The sequence below is a fragment of the Colletotrichum scovillei genome (assembly GCF_011075155.1).
Source record: "Colletotrichum scovillei strain TJNH1 chromosome Unknown Contig00003, whole genome shotgun sequence".
Lineage (NCBI taxonomy): Eukaryota > Fungi > Ascomycota > Sordariomycetes > Glomerellales > Glomerellaceae > Colletotrichum > Colletotrichum scovillei.
Window position 1 is genome coordinate 2,570,676 of NW_023336261.1, and position 17,635 is coordinate 2,588,310.

Here is a 17,635-nt window from a genome sequence, read left to right on the forward strand (position 1 = left end):
AGGTGAGGGCTAGCAACATCAGCAGGCAAGTGAAGACTGCAGAATCGAGCACGAAGATACTTGCTGAGCAACATCTCAGTCAGCTCTTGTAAACAACAGGCGAGCTCTGGCTTGTGGTTGTCAGTACTGGTTGGTTGCGTAGACATGACTAGTTGGTCGGGAAAGGAGGCCTGCAGCGTAGTATTTAGAGAGGCTAATTGCGAAGCTTAAACCTCAAGCCTTGCAGACACCACAGCAATAGTCGCTGCTGACGAAGAGTTTCTAGGGCTTATGCCGGACCAAGGCATCAATCAGCTCGACGCTACTGAATATTGAATAATGATGCTGCGATCGGCGCCCATATTCTTGACTCGAGGACAGGCTTGAGGCCAGCCCCGTCCTAATGTTCCAAAGACGAGGCCAGTATCCTGTATAAAGTAATGTGTTTTTGGGAGAATGTAATCCAGGGAATCGTCGACACTCCACGGGATACAGGTGTGACAAGTAAGATAAGACAGATGTGTGGTCTGTTGATGATCCGATGTCAGAATTAATTGGATCAGAAATGACTTGATGCAAGGCGGATCTAACGCGGCGCTGCGGATCCTGCTTGCAGCTGGCTACCGGCTCAAACTTCCATCTAGGGGGCACGACCGTTGTACTCGGGATTCTGGACCGGCGGCAATGAACTGCCTGGGTGCCATGCAGGACGAATACACGTCGCGGCTATGTAATGCACAACCACGAGCGACAAGCCTTTACCAGCCACTTATGTCTTCTTTTCCTTTGCATGCGGTCGGCAAGGCGTGGAACGTAAAGTTGTGTATGTTCCGTCAACAGAGTTCACTGAATGGCTCAGGGAGACTATACAACGATCGAGACGGAAAGTTGATTTATGGTTCGGGCTGATCCCGAGGGCAAGGTTTGCAGCCATGATGACTTGTGGGCTAGGCAGGTCAAAGATAAAACGCATCAGGTAGCGGTGAGCTCGGAAGTCTTTTGAACGGTCAGAGATGGCGATCGTGTGCCATTGTCGCCAGCCAAAGGATGCAGTGCTCGACTGCCCCTTGGCAATGCTTGGTGCCAAGCAGTTTCGAGGTTTGTATCCGTATCGTGTATTCAAACTTGACTCTGCCTGTCGTTTCTCTCGTAGCCGGTCCAGGCCAGACTGGCCACGGATGGCAGACACAATCGAAAAGCTGGGCCACCAGAGACGGAGCCAGGCTGATTGACAAGTTTGAGGTCACGAGCTTCTACTCCGTACTCCGTACTTGATTGTCCCAAAGCTTCTGTGACAGTCTGGGGTTATTTTCGACGAACCTAGGCTCCCTGCGGCAGCGTTTCATCCGAATAGCTGGAGAGATGTGGAGGCTAGGGGGTTCAATATTGGAACACGGATGCAGCAACCACAATTGCAAGGAGTAAAAGCGGCTGCAAGGTCGAAGGAGGAGGCTATTCCGACGACAAAGCTGCTGGCGATCCGTATTCCTGTGCACAGTTGTATCATATTAGAAGTGTCCGTTCAGGGTATCCGTAAGGGCCGAAGAATGCTGTTCCTTGCATAGTGCAAAGCCACTAGCTAACACTTGTGCAAGGTACAGCGAAAAGTGTCCGTAGTTGGAGGCTCTACTTTAGTCTGCGAAACCCGTCGTACCGTGGGGAAGCAGGCTCTACGTGTGATTAGTAGACTGTATCCATAGTGTACCCGTACCCATAGAGCAATGCTGGGTCTGACACGGCGACGACTTTTGGCAACATGTAACGTGGAGTCGGATAATGCTGTGCGAGCCTCGTAAGAGATGGAGAACCGAGAGCGTGATGGGCAAGGCGAACGTCCAAGAGTGTGGTGGATGAGATTGAGATGCAGCTGATGCAATTTCAATTCTTCATCAGAATCGATGCAAGACAGGGCCTATGGGGGGCGGCTTGGGCGAAGGGGGGACACATCCAATATGGGGAATCCGAACGAGCGAAAGAACGAACGACAGCTGGACAGCATGCCGCGCAGCCGCATGCCCGACGCTCCAGGAAGTCGAATGCTGTCAGACCCGCGTCTTGTATTCGTACGAAGTACCCTTTCCCAGAATCAGGCAGAACGTTGTATCGCCATAGCTGATGCGTACCATAATCGGTATATCTGAAGGCAACTGTCTATGGCCATGGTGAATGGAATACCAACTGCCGTCTATCAATACTGGGTAGAAATCGTGGAGGGCAATAGTGTCTAGAACGCCACCTTTCTGTTGCATTATACCATTGGGGTACGAAGCCTACTCAACTTGTAGTGATAGAGTAATGTATAAAACGGCCAAGCTATGAATACATCCTCGCGCTGCGTAAGTAGTGTGCAGGTACCTGCTAACCATGGTCCCAGCAACGGAAAGCGAAGAAAAGGGGTGGAGCCACGTGAGCCAGCCTGCCAGAGGTTGAGAACAGTGAACTCTAGCAAGTTTGGGTGTGACGGTGCCTGGCTGCTGTTGCTGGCAATGGCGGCTGTCAGTTCCATGATCCATCGGCTTTGGGTGGAGGAAGAGAACAAGATGAACCCTTGGAGGCTTGGAGGATGGATCGGGGAGGCTGTTCAGAAGGGGACAGACCAAGCCTGAATGGGTGGTGCCTTCCCCTGGCTATGCTTGTCGGCCAGGTGGGAGGCAAGGGGAAAGGTAGGGATGGGAGGCTGGAAGGGGCCAGGTGGAGGGGGATGGGAAGGTCCATGTTCCAGGGGGCCACCCGCACGGAGCGAGGAGCTTCGCGGCGATGTACCGTCAAAGTAGCGTATCAATGTGCCATGTCGGGTGCGGCGCGGTGTCTTCGGTTAGGCCAGGGGAAAGAGAGTATGTACCTCGCAGACTCGCTATGTAGTGTGAGCAGGGGTCGGGAATCTATCTGCGCGAAGAAAGGCCCCCCTCATATAGTTGGAATGCAATATCCGCATCTTGGCTGTGCAAAAGCACAAAATCTCCGTCCAGATCAAAAGCTCACGGTATTATGTATTCCAGGACAGTACGACATACGGATATACTGATGCCACCGGGAATGGGATCAACTCAGTTCAGAGCAAGGTTCTGTGGAATGCCCGTTTGTTTGCCCAGATCTCAAAGTAAAAGCCTACGACCGGAGCTCGAGCCAGCGTCGCTTTGCTCCAGGCCAGTCGTCAGCTCGAATGTTTGAACTGCGACAAGTTTACGAGGCTCTGGGTGCGGCCTGCCTCCGACTCCGAGCATCGAGAATGGGGGACCAGACCGAGGGGCAATCCGAGGGATGGGGGGCCAAAAAGGGGACCAAACAGGGGGGGAGATGAAAGCTGCTCATGTGGATAAGCACGACTACTGCGTGAGAAATCGAGGCGTCGCATGGCTGGTGACAACGGACGGGTGGGCGGAGAACGGGTGTATGGAGATGTATCCGGACTGGCGGTTGGCTGGTTTGTTGAAAAGAAGTGATGGTGACCGAATGGAAAAGGCTGATGATTATCCGTGTTATGTGATTGAGTGTTCAGTGCTGTTCCATTTTGCAGCGCTCGCAATATCAACTTAATCAGCCAAGACGAGACTGGCACGGCATCCCGTACCAGTCATAGCTGAGTCGATATAACCATGACTTGTCTCGCCCCAAGAGTGTGAACCAGCGAGCGAGCGAGCGAATGGGAGAGTGAGCATGTTTCGTTCGTTGGTTCCTTTGAGCCTTGGCCATCACCAAGCGGTATCGTAGGACCTACCGGTACCTTACTGTATAGAGGAAGGCTAAGGTAGGTGGTAGGCCCCCGTTTCTCCGTTCATGATTCGGCAAGTTGGACTGGCGGTATTGGCGTACGCCAAAATACCACGGTGACGGTCGATGCTCGAGTCTCGTGGTTGTGGTTGGCCCTACCCGCCGCAGCTGGCTAGAATTGACGGCGGCTGCAGCTACCAATGTCTGGCAACTCTCGATTCTCGATTAGTTGCTGGCTCATTGAGACAAGTCAGGTACGCCGCGCAAGTCGACAGGTAGGTACCTACGGACACAGAGTCAGACATTGGAGTTGGTGAGTCTGGTTTGGTCCACCTGAGGGCCCTCCGTATCTACCTCACCTTGTACTACGACTACTGAGGTATCTGTAGATATCTTTCAAGGTGGTGGCTGCTGCAGCAGTCTACAATGCAGACTTGCTACGAAGTAGATCCCAATCAGGATGAAGGTGGTTGAGTGCCTACCTGTCGCGCCTGTCTTGTCAGTTGCTAGCGCCAGTTCGACGGTTGCCGCCCTGAAGATCGGAGGGTTCCTTAGGAAAATGGGGCGAGCTGTGCCTACGAAGTATTCTGACTTCTCCAAAGTCGACTTGCTTGCTTGCCACCTTGCCTTATGCAATGTACATGTCATGTACGGATGTACCTTGCCAGAGACTCTATTAATTGTGCAGATCGGCCTGGTCAGCCAGGAACATGCTGTGAGCAGTATGTACCCACAGCCCGCGATGGGCTCGTTTACTGAACCGGTCCCATCTTCTCTCTTCATGGAAGAAGACTCGTACTGGACATGGACAGTGGACAGGACACGATTCACTGCAAGCTCATCCTCGTCCCCCACTGTACTGTCAGTGTTGCGAGGTCAGGACCGTCAGGTACACTACCTTACGGACTATCTGTACCACAAAAAGGTAAGGTACCTTGAGGTGAGCTAAGATGACTCGTCTTATTGGCCCCCGTATCGCAGCATGTGCCCCCCCTTTTTTTGCTCTTTCCTCTAAAATGCAACCGTGCATAGCGCCCAGAAGGGGCCATCACGCCGTTGAAAGTATCTTTGATATATAATCTCCAGAGCGAGGTACACGAGAGAGAAGAAGGGGGCCGTCTTATGCACCTGGGGAAGGGCCCGTTGGCATGGGAAATGTCACTTGGCAGATGCTCTGGAGGTATTGCCCTGGAAATGAAGACGGACTAGACACAGAAGTCGGGCGGTCCGGCAAGCCGTTGATCATTCATCTAGACTCCTTCTAAGGGCTTGCGAACCTGCTGTCTAACCGTCAGGAATAGGCCAAAGGGACGTCAGTTGTCCGGGTCAAAGATACCACAGACCGACAGTGTCAGGTTCCTGTCATGGGGAACTCGCGATGGGTGGGCGGATGGACCAGATGCTGCTCAGAGCCAAAGCCGAGCCAACGAAAGAGCAACGCAAGACCAACGCAAGAGAGGAAGGAAAGTACGCAAGCAGAGCAGGCTCAGAGGAGACCAGACCAGAGCCAAGTCACCCATGTTGTACCAGCAGAGCCGTGCAGTGGGTGAATGGGAGAGAAAGGAAGCAAAGATACATGGCAACATGGGATGTTTTAATCATAGCACACTTCACAAAGCACTGAGCACCTTTCACCTCTAGGCTCTGGGTGCCTTGCGCAGCTCTACTCTTTCGTCTTGTTTTCTTCTCTTTGGTCCAGGGCCAGTCCCTCTTTGACGATAGCCTCGGCCATTGACGGTCAGGGTGAAAGATCAAGGGCCATCAATCAATCAGCCTTTCGCTTCTTCTGCCATTCACCCCCCTCTCTCTGTTGCAACTGTCAGCTGCCATTAGGTCTTCTAGACCCTCGGAACAGAGAGCAGCACCCATCACCCATCACCAGTACTCCGTACCTGAGCAGCCAGCTGGAAATACGGCAGAAGCAGACCGAGACAGAGACTGTCCTTGTCCTTGTCCGTGGTCCAACCCTTCCATCCCCCCGGGCTCGTAGTTCTTAGTCTCTCTGGCTTCTCTCTGATCTGAATCTTTCTCTCTTCTGGTGACTGGTGGGCTTTGGTGCTGTGGGTTCTCCTGCCGTAATCCCTGGCCCGTCTCATTAAACTTAGCGCAGCCAATTCTACTTTCGACCCTTTTGGGTAATCTACCGCCTACACGAACACCCCCGTCCACTCTCTCCTGGTCTCCCACAGTCCACCACTCGCCCTCCTGCTACCCTTACCTCTCCTCCCGTACCTCACATATGGAGTAGGTACCTCACGTACCTGATCTTACGCTGTACCGTGGTCCGTACCTTACCTACTCCTCCTCACTCCGCTTTCCCGCCTTTGCTCACCTCTTTCTTTTTTTTTTTTTCTTCCTTCCATCCCTTCCACCTTGCGCGTGTGTGTGTGCTCCTCTCTCTCTCACGCTCTCTCACGCTCTCTCACTCTCGCTTCCTTGAGCTTTTCTATCCTTCTTTCTTCTCTCCTTCTACTGGCTCTTCCCTGCTCCTATTCTTGTTACCTAACCTTACTTGTCTCCCTCCTATTCCTACCTCCACCCTTGGACTTCTACCCCCCTAACCTAACCTCACCTCTCTTTCTCCTCTTCACCCTCCCGTCTCCATCACCTATACCTCCCTTCTACATCCTCTTCCTCCTCTTCACCTCCTTCCTCCGACCGCCTTCATCCTTATTCTTACATCTTCTATTCTTCACCCTTTCGGCTATTTCGCTCGTCGCCGCCGTCGACTCACTGGCCTATGCGATCGTTACCGCTGCTGTTGTGTTGATCGACACTTCACCTTGGCTCCTACATTCGTTGCCCGTATATCCTTCGTCCATAATTATTTGACCTTCACCCGGTCTGCCTGCAAGGAGTGATCAGTCTCAGCAACCGTCTCAAAACCGATCCGATCCGAATCCTCGACGCTCGCTGACCACCTGCAAAATTGTTGCTTCGACCTACTTGCTATACGACTTGCTTCAGGCCAACATTGCTCCGACCCCGACAAACTTACTCGGAATACTTTGCACCACATTGCTTTCTACGGCAACAACGGAGATACCTAGGCTTCTAGTCGCAAACTGCCACCGCTGCCTCAATCTTGCCGCCGCCTGATTAGGTTTTGTTGCTTCGATCCATATAATTCACAAACTTCGACTTTGGCACCGGGCACCCTTTCGCCACACACCTCACCAAACGGCCCGTTGATAGTTTGGTTTAACCAAGCTAGCACCACCAGTCTCGCTCCACCTTTTGTCTTGGACTCTGACATCGTTGGCTTGCCCCTTGGACGAATTTTGAGACATACCCAATCACACGTTGAAAACTACGGTATTCCTCGGATATCGTAGCATTCCAACGCGCCAGTCTTCGATTCTTCGTGCCTGCTCAGGGCACGTCTAATCTTTCAAAACGGCGATTCTATCTCAAATCGGTCGGGACAGCCTTGTCCCTCCGCATCTACTCGGGATGCAGGAAATTCAAGGACCCGTCGGCCAAGGCGGCCCCAGTGCTCCTGGGAACCGCTTCGGCCACGCCTCCAAGCCTTCCAACAGCGAAACTGGCTTCTCTCACGGAGCTTTCACTTCCAACATCTCTGGTTTCGCTGACAGGCACCCTCGTCGTGGAAACATTCCCACCATCAACACTCAGCCCCTGAATCAGCTCCAGCACCAGCACCAGCACCAGGCGCCCCCTTCCGCCGCCGACATGGCCACTCCTGGCACCGGTTTCGACATGCAGTTCACGCCTCTTCTTCCCTCCCAGCTGCTGCTCGGAAGCCCCTTCCAGCCTGGAACCCCGGCGGCTTTCGCGAGCCCTCAGTTCCAGAACCTGCAGAGCTTCCAGCAAGCTCAGCACCAGAGCCAACAGCAGCAACAGCACAATGGCTTGCAGAGCCCTGTTCAGCAGAGCATGTCTCCTCAGCAGTACCAGGCCATGGTTTCTCCTTCGACCTACGGCGCTCCCCAGTTCTTCCAGCCTCAGTCTCCCACTGGTGGTAGCTTCAACAACATGCAGATTCCCATGCAGCCCAGCTCTCCCGTTTCCATGGGCCCTGGCATGGTCACTGGTACCAGCCGCACCGTCTACCTCGGTAACATCCCCCCCGACACTTCCGCTGAGGAGATTCTGGGTCACGTTCGTAGCGGACAAATTGAGTCTGTCCGTCTTCTGCCCGATAAGAACTGCGCCTTCATCTCCTTCCTCGACGCCAGCTCCGCAACCCACTTCCACTCTGATGCCATCTTGAAAAAGCTCTGCATCAAGGGCCAGGACATCAAGGTCGGCTGGGGCAAGCCTTCGCAGGTCCCCACCTCTGTGGCTCTGGCTGTCCAGCAGTCAGGTGCTTCCCGTAACGTGTACTTGGGTAACCTGCCGGAGGACATTGCCGAGGAGGAGCTTCGTGAAGACCTTGGAAAGTTCGGTGCCATTGATACGGTCAAGATTGTTCGTGAGAAGAGCATTGCCTTCATTCACTTCCTCTCCATTGCCAATGCAATCAAGGCTGTTTCCCAACTTCCACAAGAGCCAAAGTGGCAGGCTCCTCGTCGCGTTTACTACGGCAAGGACCGTTGCGCCTACGTTTCAAAGACGCAGCAGCAGAACGCTGCTCAATACCTGGGTATCGCGCCTGGCTATGCGCATATGCTTACTGGTGCAGACCGCGACGTGATCTCCAATGCGCTGGCTCAGCAATCTGTTGCAGCAGCTGCTGTTGCGACGACCGCCGGTGGTATTAACAACCTCGGAAACCGCACTATCTATCTGGGCAACATCCACCCCGAGACAACCATTGAGGAGATTTGCAACGTTGTGCGCGGAGGTCTTCTGCACCACATCCGTTACATCCCTGACAAGCACATCTGCTTCGTTACCTTCATCGACCCCACGGCCGCGGCGTCTTTCTACGCTCTGAGCAACCTTCAGGGCTTGATGATCCACAACCGCAGGCTCAAGATTGGCTGGGGCAAGCACTCTGGTGCTTTGCCGCCGGCCATCGCCCTTGCTGTCAGCGGAGGAGCTTCTCGCAACGTCTACATTGGTAACCTCGATGAGACCTGGACTGAGGAGCGACTGAGACAGGACTTTTCGGAATTCGGCGAGATCGAGCTGGTTAACACCCTGAGAGAGAAGAGCTGCGCCTTCGTCAACTTCACCAACATTGCCAACGCTATCAAGGCTATCGAGGCCATCCGCAGCAAGGACGAGTACAAGAAGTTCAAGGTCAACTTCGGCAAGGATCGCTGCGGAAACGCACCCCGTCAGCTTCAACAACAGGCGCAGTCTCCTCGTACCGATGGTGTTTCGTCACCGCCGCCCAATGGTTCCCAGAACTCTGGTTCTCCCACCAACGGCAACACCCCCCAACAGTCAGCCACGATGTTCGGTTCAAACAACCATCCCCTTACGATGTACCTGAACCACGTCTCTCAGCAAGCGCAACATCAACAACATCAGCAGCACCAGCAACTTGCTGTTCAGCAACAGGCCTTGTTCGGCACTGCTCAGTCATCACCTAGCGAGCTCTCCATCGATATGCAATCCCAGGGCCCCATCTCTGGGCACCAACAGTCGGCCAGCATCTCGAACGGATACCCTCAGAGTGCATCGGGTTCCGGACCTACTACCATTGGTGGTCTTCTGGCTCCTGGCAACGGTCGCGGCCAGCACAACCGTGCCGTCAGCTTGCCCGCCCTGAACCCCGGTTTCGAGAACGGCGGCGTCCCTTCGGGCCACGACGGCGAGCAACGCCGTGGACACCAGTACCAGGCTAGCTTCGGCGGCATGGGCGCTGGCTACGGTCTTGCCATTCAAGGTGGCCTGAACGGCTGGGTCGAAGAGGAGGTTGCCAACTAGAGGTACCCAGCCTATCTCATAGCGCCCTTCTCGGCGCTCTTCTCACCCCCTGCACATGATGCAAAAGGAACATAGCGTAAAGATTGGTTAATTGTTGTAATTGCATCTCACGTCTTCTCACTTCATCCTTGATTCTTGATTCTATTTTCATTTTTTGTCTCTTCTCATCTATAATTTCATCGCCGGTTTGGCAAAGTGGTCAGGGGCTGTTTTCTCGATCCCAGAGCTCGGGGGAGACTTACCACACAAAATTTTGGCACCACCTCTTTCATGCATATGATTGTGGTCGAACATAGCAGCAGATACCAGATTATGATCTGCCTGGAACACGGCAGTCACGATCTGTCGCCAATGTGGAATGGAAATGAGAAGGGGCTGGCTCAGGTCTGGGGAGGGAGACAAAGGATATAGCAGAAGGAGGCGATGTTGGCTTCATGGGCCAGCATCAATCACTTGTATGTCTATTAGAGCGCACTTCAGGAAAAGCATGGTTTCCCTGGACAAATGCAAGCGAATCTTTGTTTGCAAACTTTTTCCCTCTTTAACATGAACTGTGTATGGAGTCTATGGACCATGCAAAGTTAAGTCGATCGATGAGTAGTTGCCCCGTATCTTTCCTCAGCAAGGAGACGTGCCACTCGTAGCGGTACTTTCCTCCGAGGTAGGATTCCAATGTTTCGTCTCGATGCCTATTCTTGTTCTTGCAAAGAGGGAAACGATTAAAGGTGTAAGCGGCTGCGTTCAATACAGTTTTCTTGATATCTTTTGAGCGCTAGTAGCTAAGCACCTATTCCATTTTCGCCCTTCGTAGTATATACAGTATTCATCAAATTGAAACGCAACAAACTTTTTGGTGACCCCCTAATTTTTATCTATCAGGCTTTTTCTTGTCGTGGCTCACCGTTTCCGTGGCCGGGTATCTAATACTGTCATCAAAATCATGTTGCAAATTTGCCGGCTTTTTGTCTTATTCTTCTTTTTTGGTCTGGTTCCCGCCAAACCCCCCTCAGACGATGTTTCCCAGCGCAGGGTCGACGAACTGGGAAAAGTCCTCGTCGATAAGCGCGCGCATAGCTGCTTCTTCCTCCTGCCACGTCTGCGGCGGCGTGCCAAAGTCGTCGGCGGCACCGATCCAGAAGTCGTCGTTCGGGTTGGCTGGGTCGCCGCCGACAAAGTCTGTGACGCCGGGGATGATGCCGTATAGGGGTAGTTCCGGCATCTCGCGGTCACCGTCAAAGGGCGCCAGGTCGGCTTCGCCGTTGGGGTTGCCTGCCGCGAAGCTGGCGAGGGCTGCGTCGATGTCCATCTGCGGGTCGCCGTCGCCGGCGCCGGCCACCACCGGTGGAGGGTGGTCCTGGAGGTGGACTTGGAGGTCGTGGTGGCGGATGAAGCGGGCGCCGCAGCCGGGTATTGTGCAGAGGATCGTGCGCTTGGTGCCGGCGAGATCGTCAATAATGTTGGGTGGCTTCTGGTTCGGCACCGGACGTTCCAGGCCCAGGTGGACGTAGCGGATGTGATCCTCGAGGTTGGCCTTGGTGACGAAGCCTCCGCCGCAGCCCTGGTCGTTGGACCAGGTCTCCAGGTCAGGGGAGCCCGCGACGTCGACCTCGCCGCAGACGAAGCGGAATCCTTCGTGCGCGGTGCGGATGTGGACGGTGAGGTTGTGCTTCTTTGTGAATTTCTTGTCGCAGCCCTCCCACGTGCAGGCGACCGTCTTGCGGGCGTCGACGGGAATGCCCGAGTGGCGCATCTCGACGTGCCTTTCCAGCTCCCACTGCCCGGTGCACTTGTACTCGCAGAAGATGCAGTTGAGGTGTTCCTTGCGGATGTGTGCCTGGAGCAGCGAGATGGACGTGAATCCGACCTTGGTCTCGCCGTCGCCGCCGCCGCACTCTTCGCACCAGAACTGCGGTTCGCTGTGGTCGCGCTTGGTATGGTTCCGAAGAGCCCCCTGGGAGTCGAAGCCGGCGCCGCAGCCGGGTGCCGGGCAAGGGTATGCGTGCGTGCCCAGGTGTTCTGACCGGATGTGTCGCTGGAGGGTGTTGTGCTTGCGGAAGCTCTGGGCGCACGGCGGGAAGTCGCGGCACCGGAAGCGCTCCTGGCCGGCGTGGACGTCCTGGTGGCGGCGCAGTCTCGTCGCCGTCAGGAAGGACTTGCCGCAGTCTTCGTGGGTGCAGACATAGGCCCGCTCCTGGGTGTGGGAGCCCTTGACATGCTGGCGGAGGTGCTTCTCCTCGCGGTAGTCTTTATCGCAGCCGGGATAGGTGCACTTAAAAGGTCGGTCGTCCGTGTGGGAACGGAGGTGGGCGGCCAGACGGGCGGGCCGGTTGAACGTCTTGTCACAGTCTGGGTACGTGCACGGGATGGTCTTGAGGTCTGAGGGGAATTTGCGGGATCGAGTGGTGACCGAAGTCTGGCCTGTCATGACAGACTCTACCTCGGCGTCGGCGGTCGAGCCAGAATTGCTGGCTGTATCATCGTAGTCGTCGTCGCTGGCAGCTTTCCATCCCATCGTGTTAGCCAAATCGCACCAAGTTGTAGTTCGAAAGCGGGCTCACCAACCAGTGTCTTCCAGCGCCGCTACCTTGGATCTTTTCAGATCCGGGGAGGCGGAAGCCTCTTGGACCTTCCGTTTCGTCATGAGGAGCGATTGTGATCGAGCATTGCCTGCCTTGCCTTGGCGATGAGAAAAAAGAGGTCGATTGCCAAACTTTTCGAGAGCCGGTGAACTTATTTCCTGGCAGAATTGGCGGATTCCCGGGCGGTCTGGCGAAATTTTGTGCGCTGCACCAGCCACGGGACGAGGGGCCGGGGTCGACTCGGTCCGGATAAGCTTTTTCCTCTTGCTGATAAGACTAGTGCGGATCCACCAGGGGGGACTCTGTCCATCGCAGCAGCCTCGTCAATATTTTTTCACGGCTGGATCCAGCAGACGCTCCGCTTGCGACAATCCAACAACACGCGACGAACGTGGGAACCAGGACGCAGCAACGAATCACACCATTCCGGAAGTCATCAACCCCATCAATTGAAATCTCAAGATGTCTGACTTTGGCGATGACGATGTTGGCGGAGGGTAAGAACACATGCACTTGCGTCTGCGGCGCGACTGCTAACCGCGATTCAGCGACGAGACCATGTACGAGGACGAGGCCGCCGACTACTGGGATCCCGAGGTTCCTGCGGATGACGAGGAAGTCGGAAGGGCAGAGGGCGACGAGGAGGACGCGGACAATGTCGTTGCATCGGGCGACCCCTCTGCGGCAGCGAACGCGGGCAAGGGAAACGAGAAGTCGCACCGCGACAAGAAGATTCCCGATGACCAGCGTACGACGACTCCCTACATGACAAAGTACGAGCGCGCCCGTATTCTGGGAACCCGCGCCCTGCAGATCAGGTTCGTCAAACCGCAATCCCACCCAAAGCAAATACCCCGCGATACAGTCGCGATGCACGAGGACAGAAACAAGCTAATGCATGGGATTAGTATGAATGCGCCTGTGCTGGTGGACTTGGAAGGAGAGACGGATCCTCTTCAAATCGCGATCAAGGAGCTCCGAGAGAAGAAGATCCCTCTCATTGTGCGCCGCTACATGCCCGACGGATAGTAAGTGCCGGACGACAACCCCCTCCCCCGGACTGTCCACGCAAGCTTCGTGGCCATTCCGCACCGTTATCTTGAACCATGCCCGGCTGACCTTGCGCGCCAATAGCTACGAGGATTGGACCTGCGAGGAGCTTCTCCAGTGAGGAGACTACTGACTTTTTTATCTCCAAACTTTTCGAGGGACAAAGAAAGACGCGCGACTAGATGCAAGGCACCTTATACCCATCTCCTATGGTCGTTGCCTCAAGAGTAGTCAAATGTCCGAGCAGAGAGTTTCCTACCATGGACCTCGTTACCAGCTCGCTTCGCCGTTGAGCCAGACGCTCGCAGGCAAGCTTGAGAAGAGACGTTCCATCCAAAAACCGTTATTAAAAAGAAGACACACCAAAGGGGTTAGTGTGCTGTACTTTGATTTTGCATTGAGCGTGGCGTTTTCTAGGAAAGAAATTGGAATTTTCAGACATCAAAGAACCGTCTCAATTGTGAGGAGAAAACTTCGAATCCCAGTTCTCGTACTCTCGTCGCTTTCATCTTTTTTTTCTATTCGCTTTTCCGGGCTCAAAAGAGCGGACTGCAGTGATTCATCACAGGATTACGTGGTCCTGCTCAGATCCTCGCTTCGAGTGGCAGCCTGCGGTGTAACCAGTGGGAGAGTGGGAGACGAGCCGGTACGCACCTTCCCAACACTGAGAAGCGTCCCTACCAACCCCCCCGCCGAAAATAAGCGAGGTGTCCGGCTTGGCGAGTCAGCGAACCGATCGTCGCTTCCTTCCCGGCCGCGAGCCTCCCGCCTTCCGGAGCGCGACGGGCCACGGACCTCGGCGCCGTGGAGCCGTGGAACTGTCCCCTTATCGATGAGGATCGGCAACGTCAACGTAAACAACAACGTTTTCCTTCTTCTATCTGAGCTTACACAGCCCCGTTCACCCCAGGTCCCACCTTTCGTCCGATATCTCACAACTTAACCTACAAGGTTGTTTCTGTTTCCCTTACCTCTCCACCGCCCCCATGTACCTCCTTCCTTCTTTCTACTAAAGCTTGCCGGGGTGGCACGAAGAAGGTTATGGGCGACGACTCGGCCTGCACCTGGGGCTGAGGCTGGTGGGCAAGCTAGAGAAGGTTGGGAGAGAAGACCGAGAGGAAAAAGCTTAGCCAAGGCCATGCCTAAACGACGTATTGGATCTTGTCTTCATTGGCCCAGATGCTAGTCAAAGGGTAATTGACGCCGAATAGCCTACCTACTGATCCAAGCTTCTGGCAATCGTGGTTCGATCCGCGGTCCAAATATGTCTACTAGACTAGTTCACACTCTATTGCTTCCAACGAATACACACGCACCCTTTCAATCGCCTCTTCCTTGGCACGAAGGATATCTGAATAACGCAACGGATCGAGCCGGCCGCAACCACCAAGGCTTCCAGCATCATCTATTTTCCCATCCTTTGATTGTGAACAGAGAGCGAAAACGAAGGAGGGGGACAAGGACCGACGACGCTTGCTAACACTGCGGTCTTCCCTCCTTTGCAGCCTCCCATTCCCTTCTGCATATCCCACATCACTTTCCCATCGCCTTGGCTCGGACCTCCTCCGCCTCGCTCGGCCGACCACGTCTTCAATGTCCACCGTCCACGAAGCATGCGGGTGATCGTCTCTGGTTCACAGCCTTCACTCCTACTCTGGTCCCCTCATTCCCCCGCCTGGCCTCTCGAATCACGTTGTCCATCACGGACGTCTTCCATCACCCGGAAGACTAGAACCACCACCATCCCGTCCGTACCACACCTCAGCTCCCGAACGCGAGACCGCGGCTGTCCGGCTTGGCCCTCACCCAACCGGCGGGCTTCTCACATACTTCTCTTGGCTCCGCTTCACTTCCAACACTACTCCGCGCTTCTTAATCACAGCTCTTGGCGTTTTCCTGTTCCTTACCCATTGTTTTCCTACAAACCTGTACACCTGTACACGTATACTCACAGCCATGAAAGCGTCGTCATGTCTGTCTATTTTGCTCACCTTCCCCCCCTTGTACGTCGTGATCCCTGTGGGTCTGTATCCCGACTAGCCGGGTAGCTTTGCAGCTGCTTGTGCTTGTCACCTTCTCTGAGAGAGGAGGAGGACGAAGGGCGGCAGAGGGGCAGAATGAAGCTTCGAACACGTTGATCATCGCCGAGCCCATGGCACGACATGTTTTCCCTTTCTCTTGGCAAGATATTGTGGACTTCTAACTCAGTATAAAGAGTAGAGTCAGTGACCACCCTTTCGACGAGAGGAAGATGGCTGGACAAGCAAGACATTCCAATCCTCAGCCTGGCTTCCCCCTCCCCATACCCTTTTCGGTATATTCCATCAGCAGCAGAGAGCCTTTCCAAGCCGGCACACGCTCGCTTCTCTTTCAGAACGTCCCTTTCCGCTTAGGCGACTACTCAGCTTCGCAATCTCACAATGTTCCCTCAAGCATCTGTTCTCGCGGCCGTCTTGCCAGCGCTGACGCTACTGCTCCCGGGCGGCGTCTCCGGTCTCGTGATTGCGCCCAGGGCGACGAACTACACCCAGGAAGCCATCGATTCGGGCGCCGTGCTGTCTGATCTCAACAAACAGGCCTACAGCAACGTCCTCGCCCGTCTCGGGAACGCGACTGCGGCCGGTCAGAACGGCACCGCGCAGTGCACCAAAGACAATGTCAGAGTCCGTCGCGAGTGGTGAGTCTTTTGAATCCGGTCTTTTGGGTCTGATTTGTTCCTTGCCCAGTCTTGGGGAAAGGGGGAAGAGGATAGGGCAGACAACTTGATAGGGGAAGTCAACTGTGGACTGACATCCATTGCCCTTTTCTTTACAGGAGAAACATGCCGGATGAAGAGCGCATTAGGTACACCGATGCCGTGACCTGCCTCCAGCAGCAGCCGGAGTTATTCACCGAGATTGCCGGGTCCAAGTCCATGTTTGATGACTTTGTGGCCCTGCACCAGGCAGCGACGCTTTACGTCCACCTGTCGGTAGGTTATCGACCCAGACGAAGCGGTGTTTTGTATGTGTAGGAGAACCTCCAACTAATCAGAGTACTCATCTCAGGCAACGTTCTTCCTCTGGCATCGCTACTACATCTGGACATATGAGAACAAGCTGGAGTCGGAGTGCGGCTACAACGGTACGCTTATCACCCCTAACACACACACTTCAACATGAGAGCAAGATGAGCAAGACTAACACCACGCCAGGATCGTTCCCCTACTGGGAATGGGGTTTCGACACGGCCAACCTTTCCGCGAGCCCCGTCTTCGACGGCTCCGCGACCTCGATGGGTAGCGACGGCGTCCCGACCCCTCACCAAGGGCTCGTCCTCGTCAACGCGTGGGATAACACCACAACAGTACTCCCCGCCGGCACGGGCGGCGGCTGTCTGGCTTCGGCCTCGGCGCCTTTTGCCAACCAGACGGTCCACCTCGGCCCGCAAGCCATGCCGGACTACGGCAACGTCACCTCCTACAACTCGGCCACGCCTACTGACGACAATCCGCGCTGCTTGCGCCGCGATCTCAACGTCTACCCGCTCCAGCGCTGGGCCAGCCTCCGCAATACGACAGACCTGATCCGTGACGCCGGAGACATTGAGAGGTTCCAGGCCGTCGCGCAGGGGGACTCGCGGTACGTCGGGACGGGCCAGCTGGGTGTCCACGGGGGCGGGCACTATGCGCTAGGAGGGGACCCTTCGAGCGACGTCTACCTCAGCCCCGGTGATCCCGTGTTCTACCTTCACCACGCTCAGATGGATCGTCTCTACTGGATCTGGCAGAACTTGGACTGGCAGAATCGTCAGGTCAGTTGTCAACCCACACAGTCTTTGCTTTCACTTACTTGCCTTCCGCTCATGTTCTTTTCCTTACTTTGTGATGATCAATAAACGAGACACTGACTTCCGCCATAGACTATTTTCGGTACGAACACCACCATGAACCAGCCGGCTAGCGCCAATGTGACACTCGACGACTTGATGTACATGGGACCTTTGGGCGCCGAACTGTCCCTTCGCGATGCCATGGATACAGTGAATGGCCCTTTCTGCTACGTATACGCATCGGACTGAGAAGACCGCTTTTTGTCAGGCGAGCTTTGGAGGGCATTGAGTTGTCCTGTGTTGGCGAGTTGCGATATAGCATTTTCATTTTCTCATAATAGCGGTGCATGTGTGTAAGATAGACAAAGATAATAGAGAAGAAACTGCTGATCATCGGTTTCTTGCACCGAATGAGTCACAAGTGATGTGCGCCAAATTGCAGCAGTCGCGATGTGCGGCTTGATGGGACGCATGAGAAGGAACGCAGTCTCGGATTGCTATAGTAGTTGCAACCACTGCTTGTATCTGAGGTACTTGCAATTATCAACAAACAGTTCCTGAAGCACTAACAACCCTTATGCTACCGGTGTATTTCTCTCCAGACTCTTCCGCAGACTTTAGTACCGACATCCATTCATTACTGCGACAGGGACTATCCATGCCTG

General features: G+C 54.7%; 4 protein-coding genes across 4 annotated transcripts; 3 read left to right on the forward strand and 1 right to left on the reverse strand.

Annotated features, from left to right (window-relative positions):
- Positions 1–7,143: 7,143 nt before the first annotated feature.
- Positions 7,144–9,531, forward strand: HER10_EVM0007131 (RNA recognition domain-containing protein; the record flags this gene model as incomplete). The annotated part of the gene is made up of 1 exon (XM_035476697.1): positions 7,144–9,531. One exon carries the CDS (start codon positions 7,144–7,146, stop codon positions 9,529–9,531), a length of 2,388 nt encoding a protein of 795 aa, XP_035336190.1.
- A 310-nt stretch (positions 9,532–9,841) lies between these two features.
- On the reverse strand, positions 9,842–12,248 carry HER10_EVM0012929 (uncharacterized protein; the record flags this gene model as incomplete). Its single annotated transcript, XM_035482306.1, has 3 exons — positions 12,094–12,248; positions 10,544–12,030; positions 9,842–9,961 (listed from the first exon to the last, which is right to left on the reverse strand). Exons 1-3 carry the CDS (start codon positions 12,170–12,172, stop codon positions 9,842–9,844), a joined length of 1,686 nt encoding a protein of 561 aa, XP_035336711.1. The 5' UTR covers positions 12,173–12,248.
- Positions 12,249–12,572: 324 nt separating this feature from the next.
- HER10_EVM0009450 (RNA polymerase Rpb6) lies at positions 12,573–13,281 on the forward strand (the record flags this gene model as incomplete). Its single annotated transcript, XM_035478936.1, has 4 exons — positions 12,573–12,607; positions 12,659–12,928; positions 13,019–13,138; positions 13,245–13,281. The coding sequence occupies 4 exons, from the start codon at positions 12,573–12,575 to the stop codon at positions 13,279–13,281; spliced, it is 462 nt and encodes a 153-aa protein (XP_035336390.1).
- Positions 13,282–15,580: 2,299 nt separating this feature from the next.
- HER10_EVM0005437 (tyrosinase central domain-containing protein) lies at positions 15,581–17,219 on the forward strand (the record flags this gene model as incomplete). The annotated part of the gene is made up of 5 exons (XM_035475055.1): positions 15,581–15,837; positions 15,975–16,131; positions 16,208–16,283; positions 16,354–16,952; positions 17,061–17,219. The coding sequence occupies 5 exons, from the start codon at positions 15,581–15,583 to the stop codon at positions 17,217–17,219; spliced, it is 1,248 nt and encodes a 415-aa protein (XP_035336034.1).
- Between the last annotated feature and the right edge of the window lie 416 nt (positions 17,220–17,635).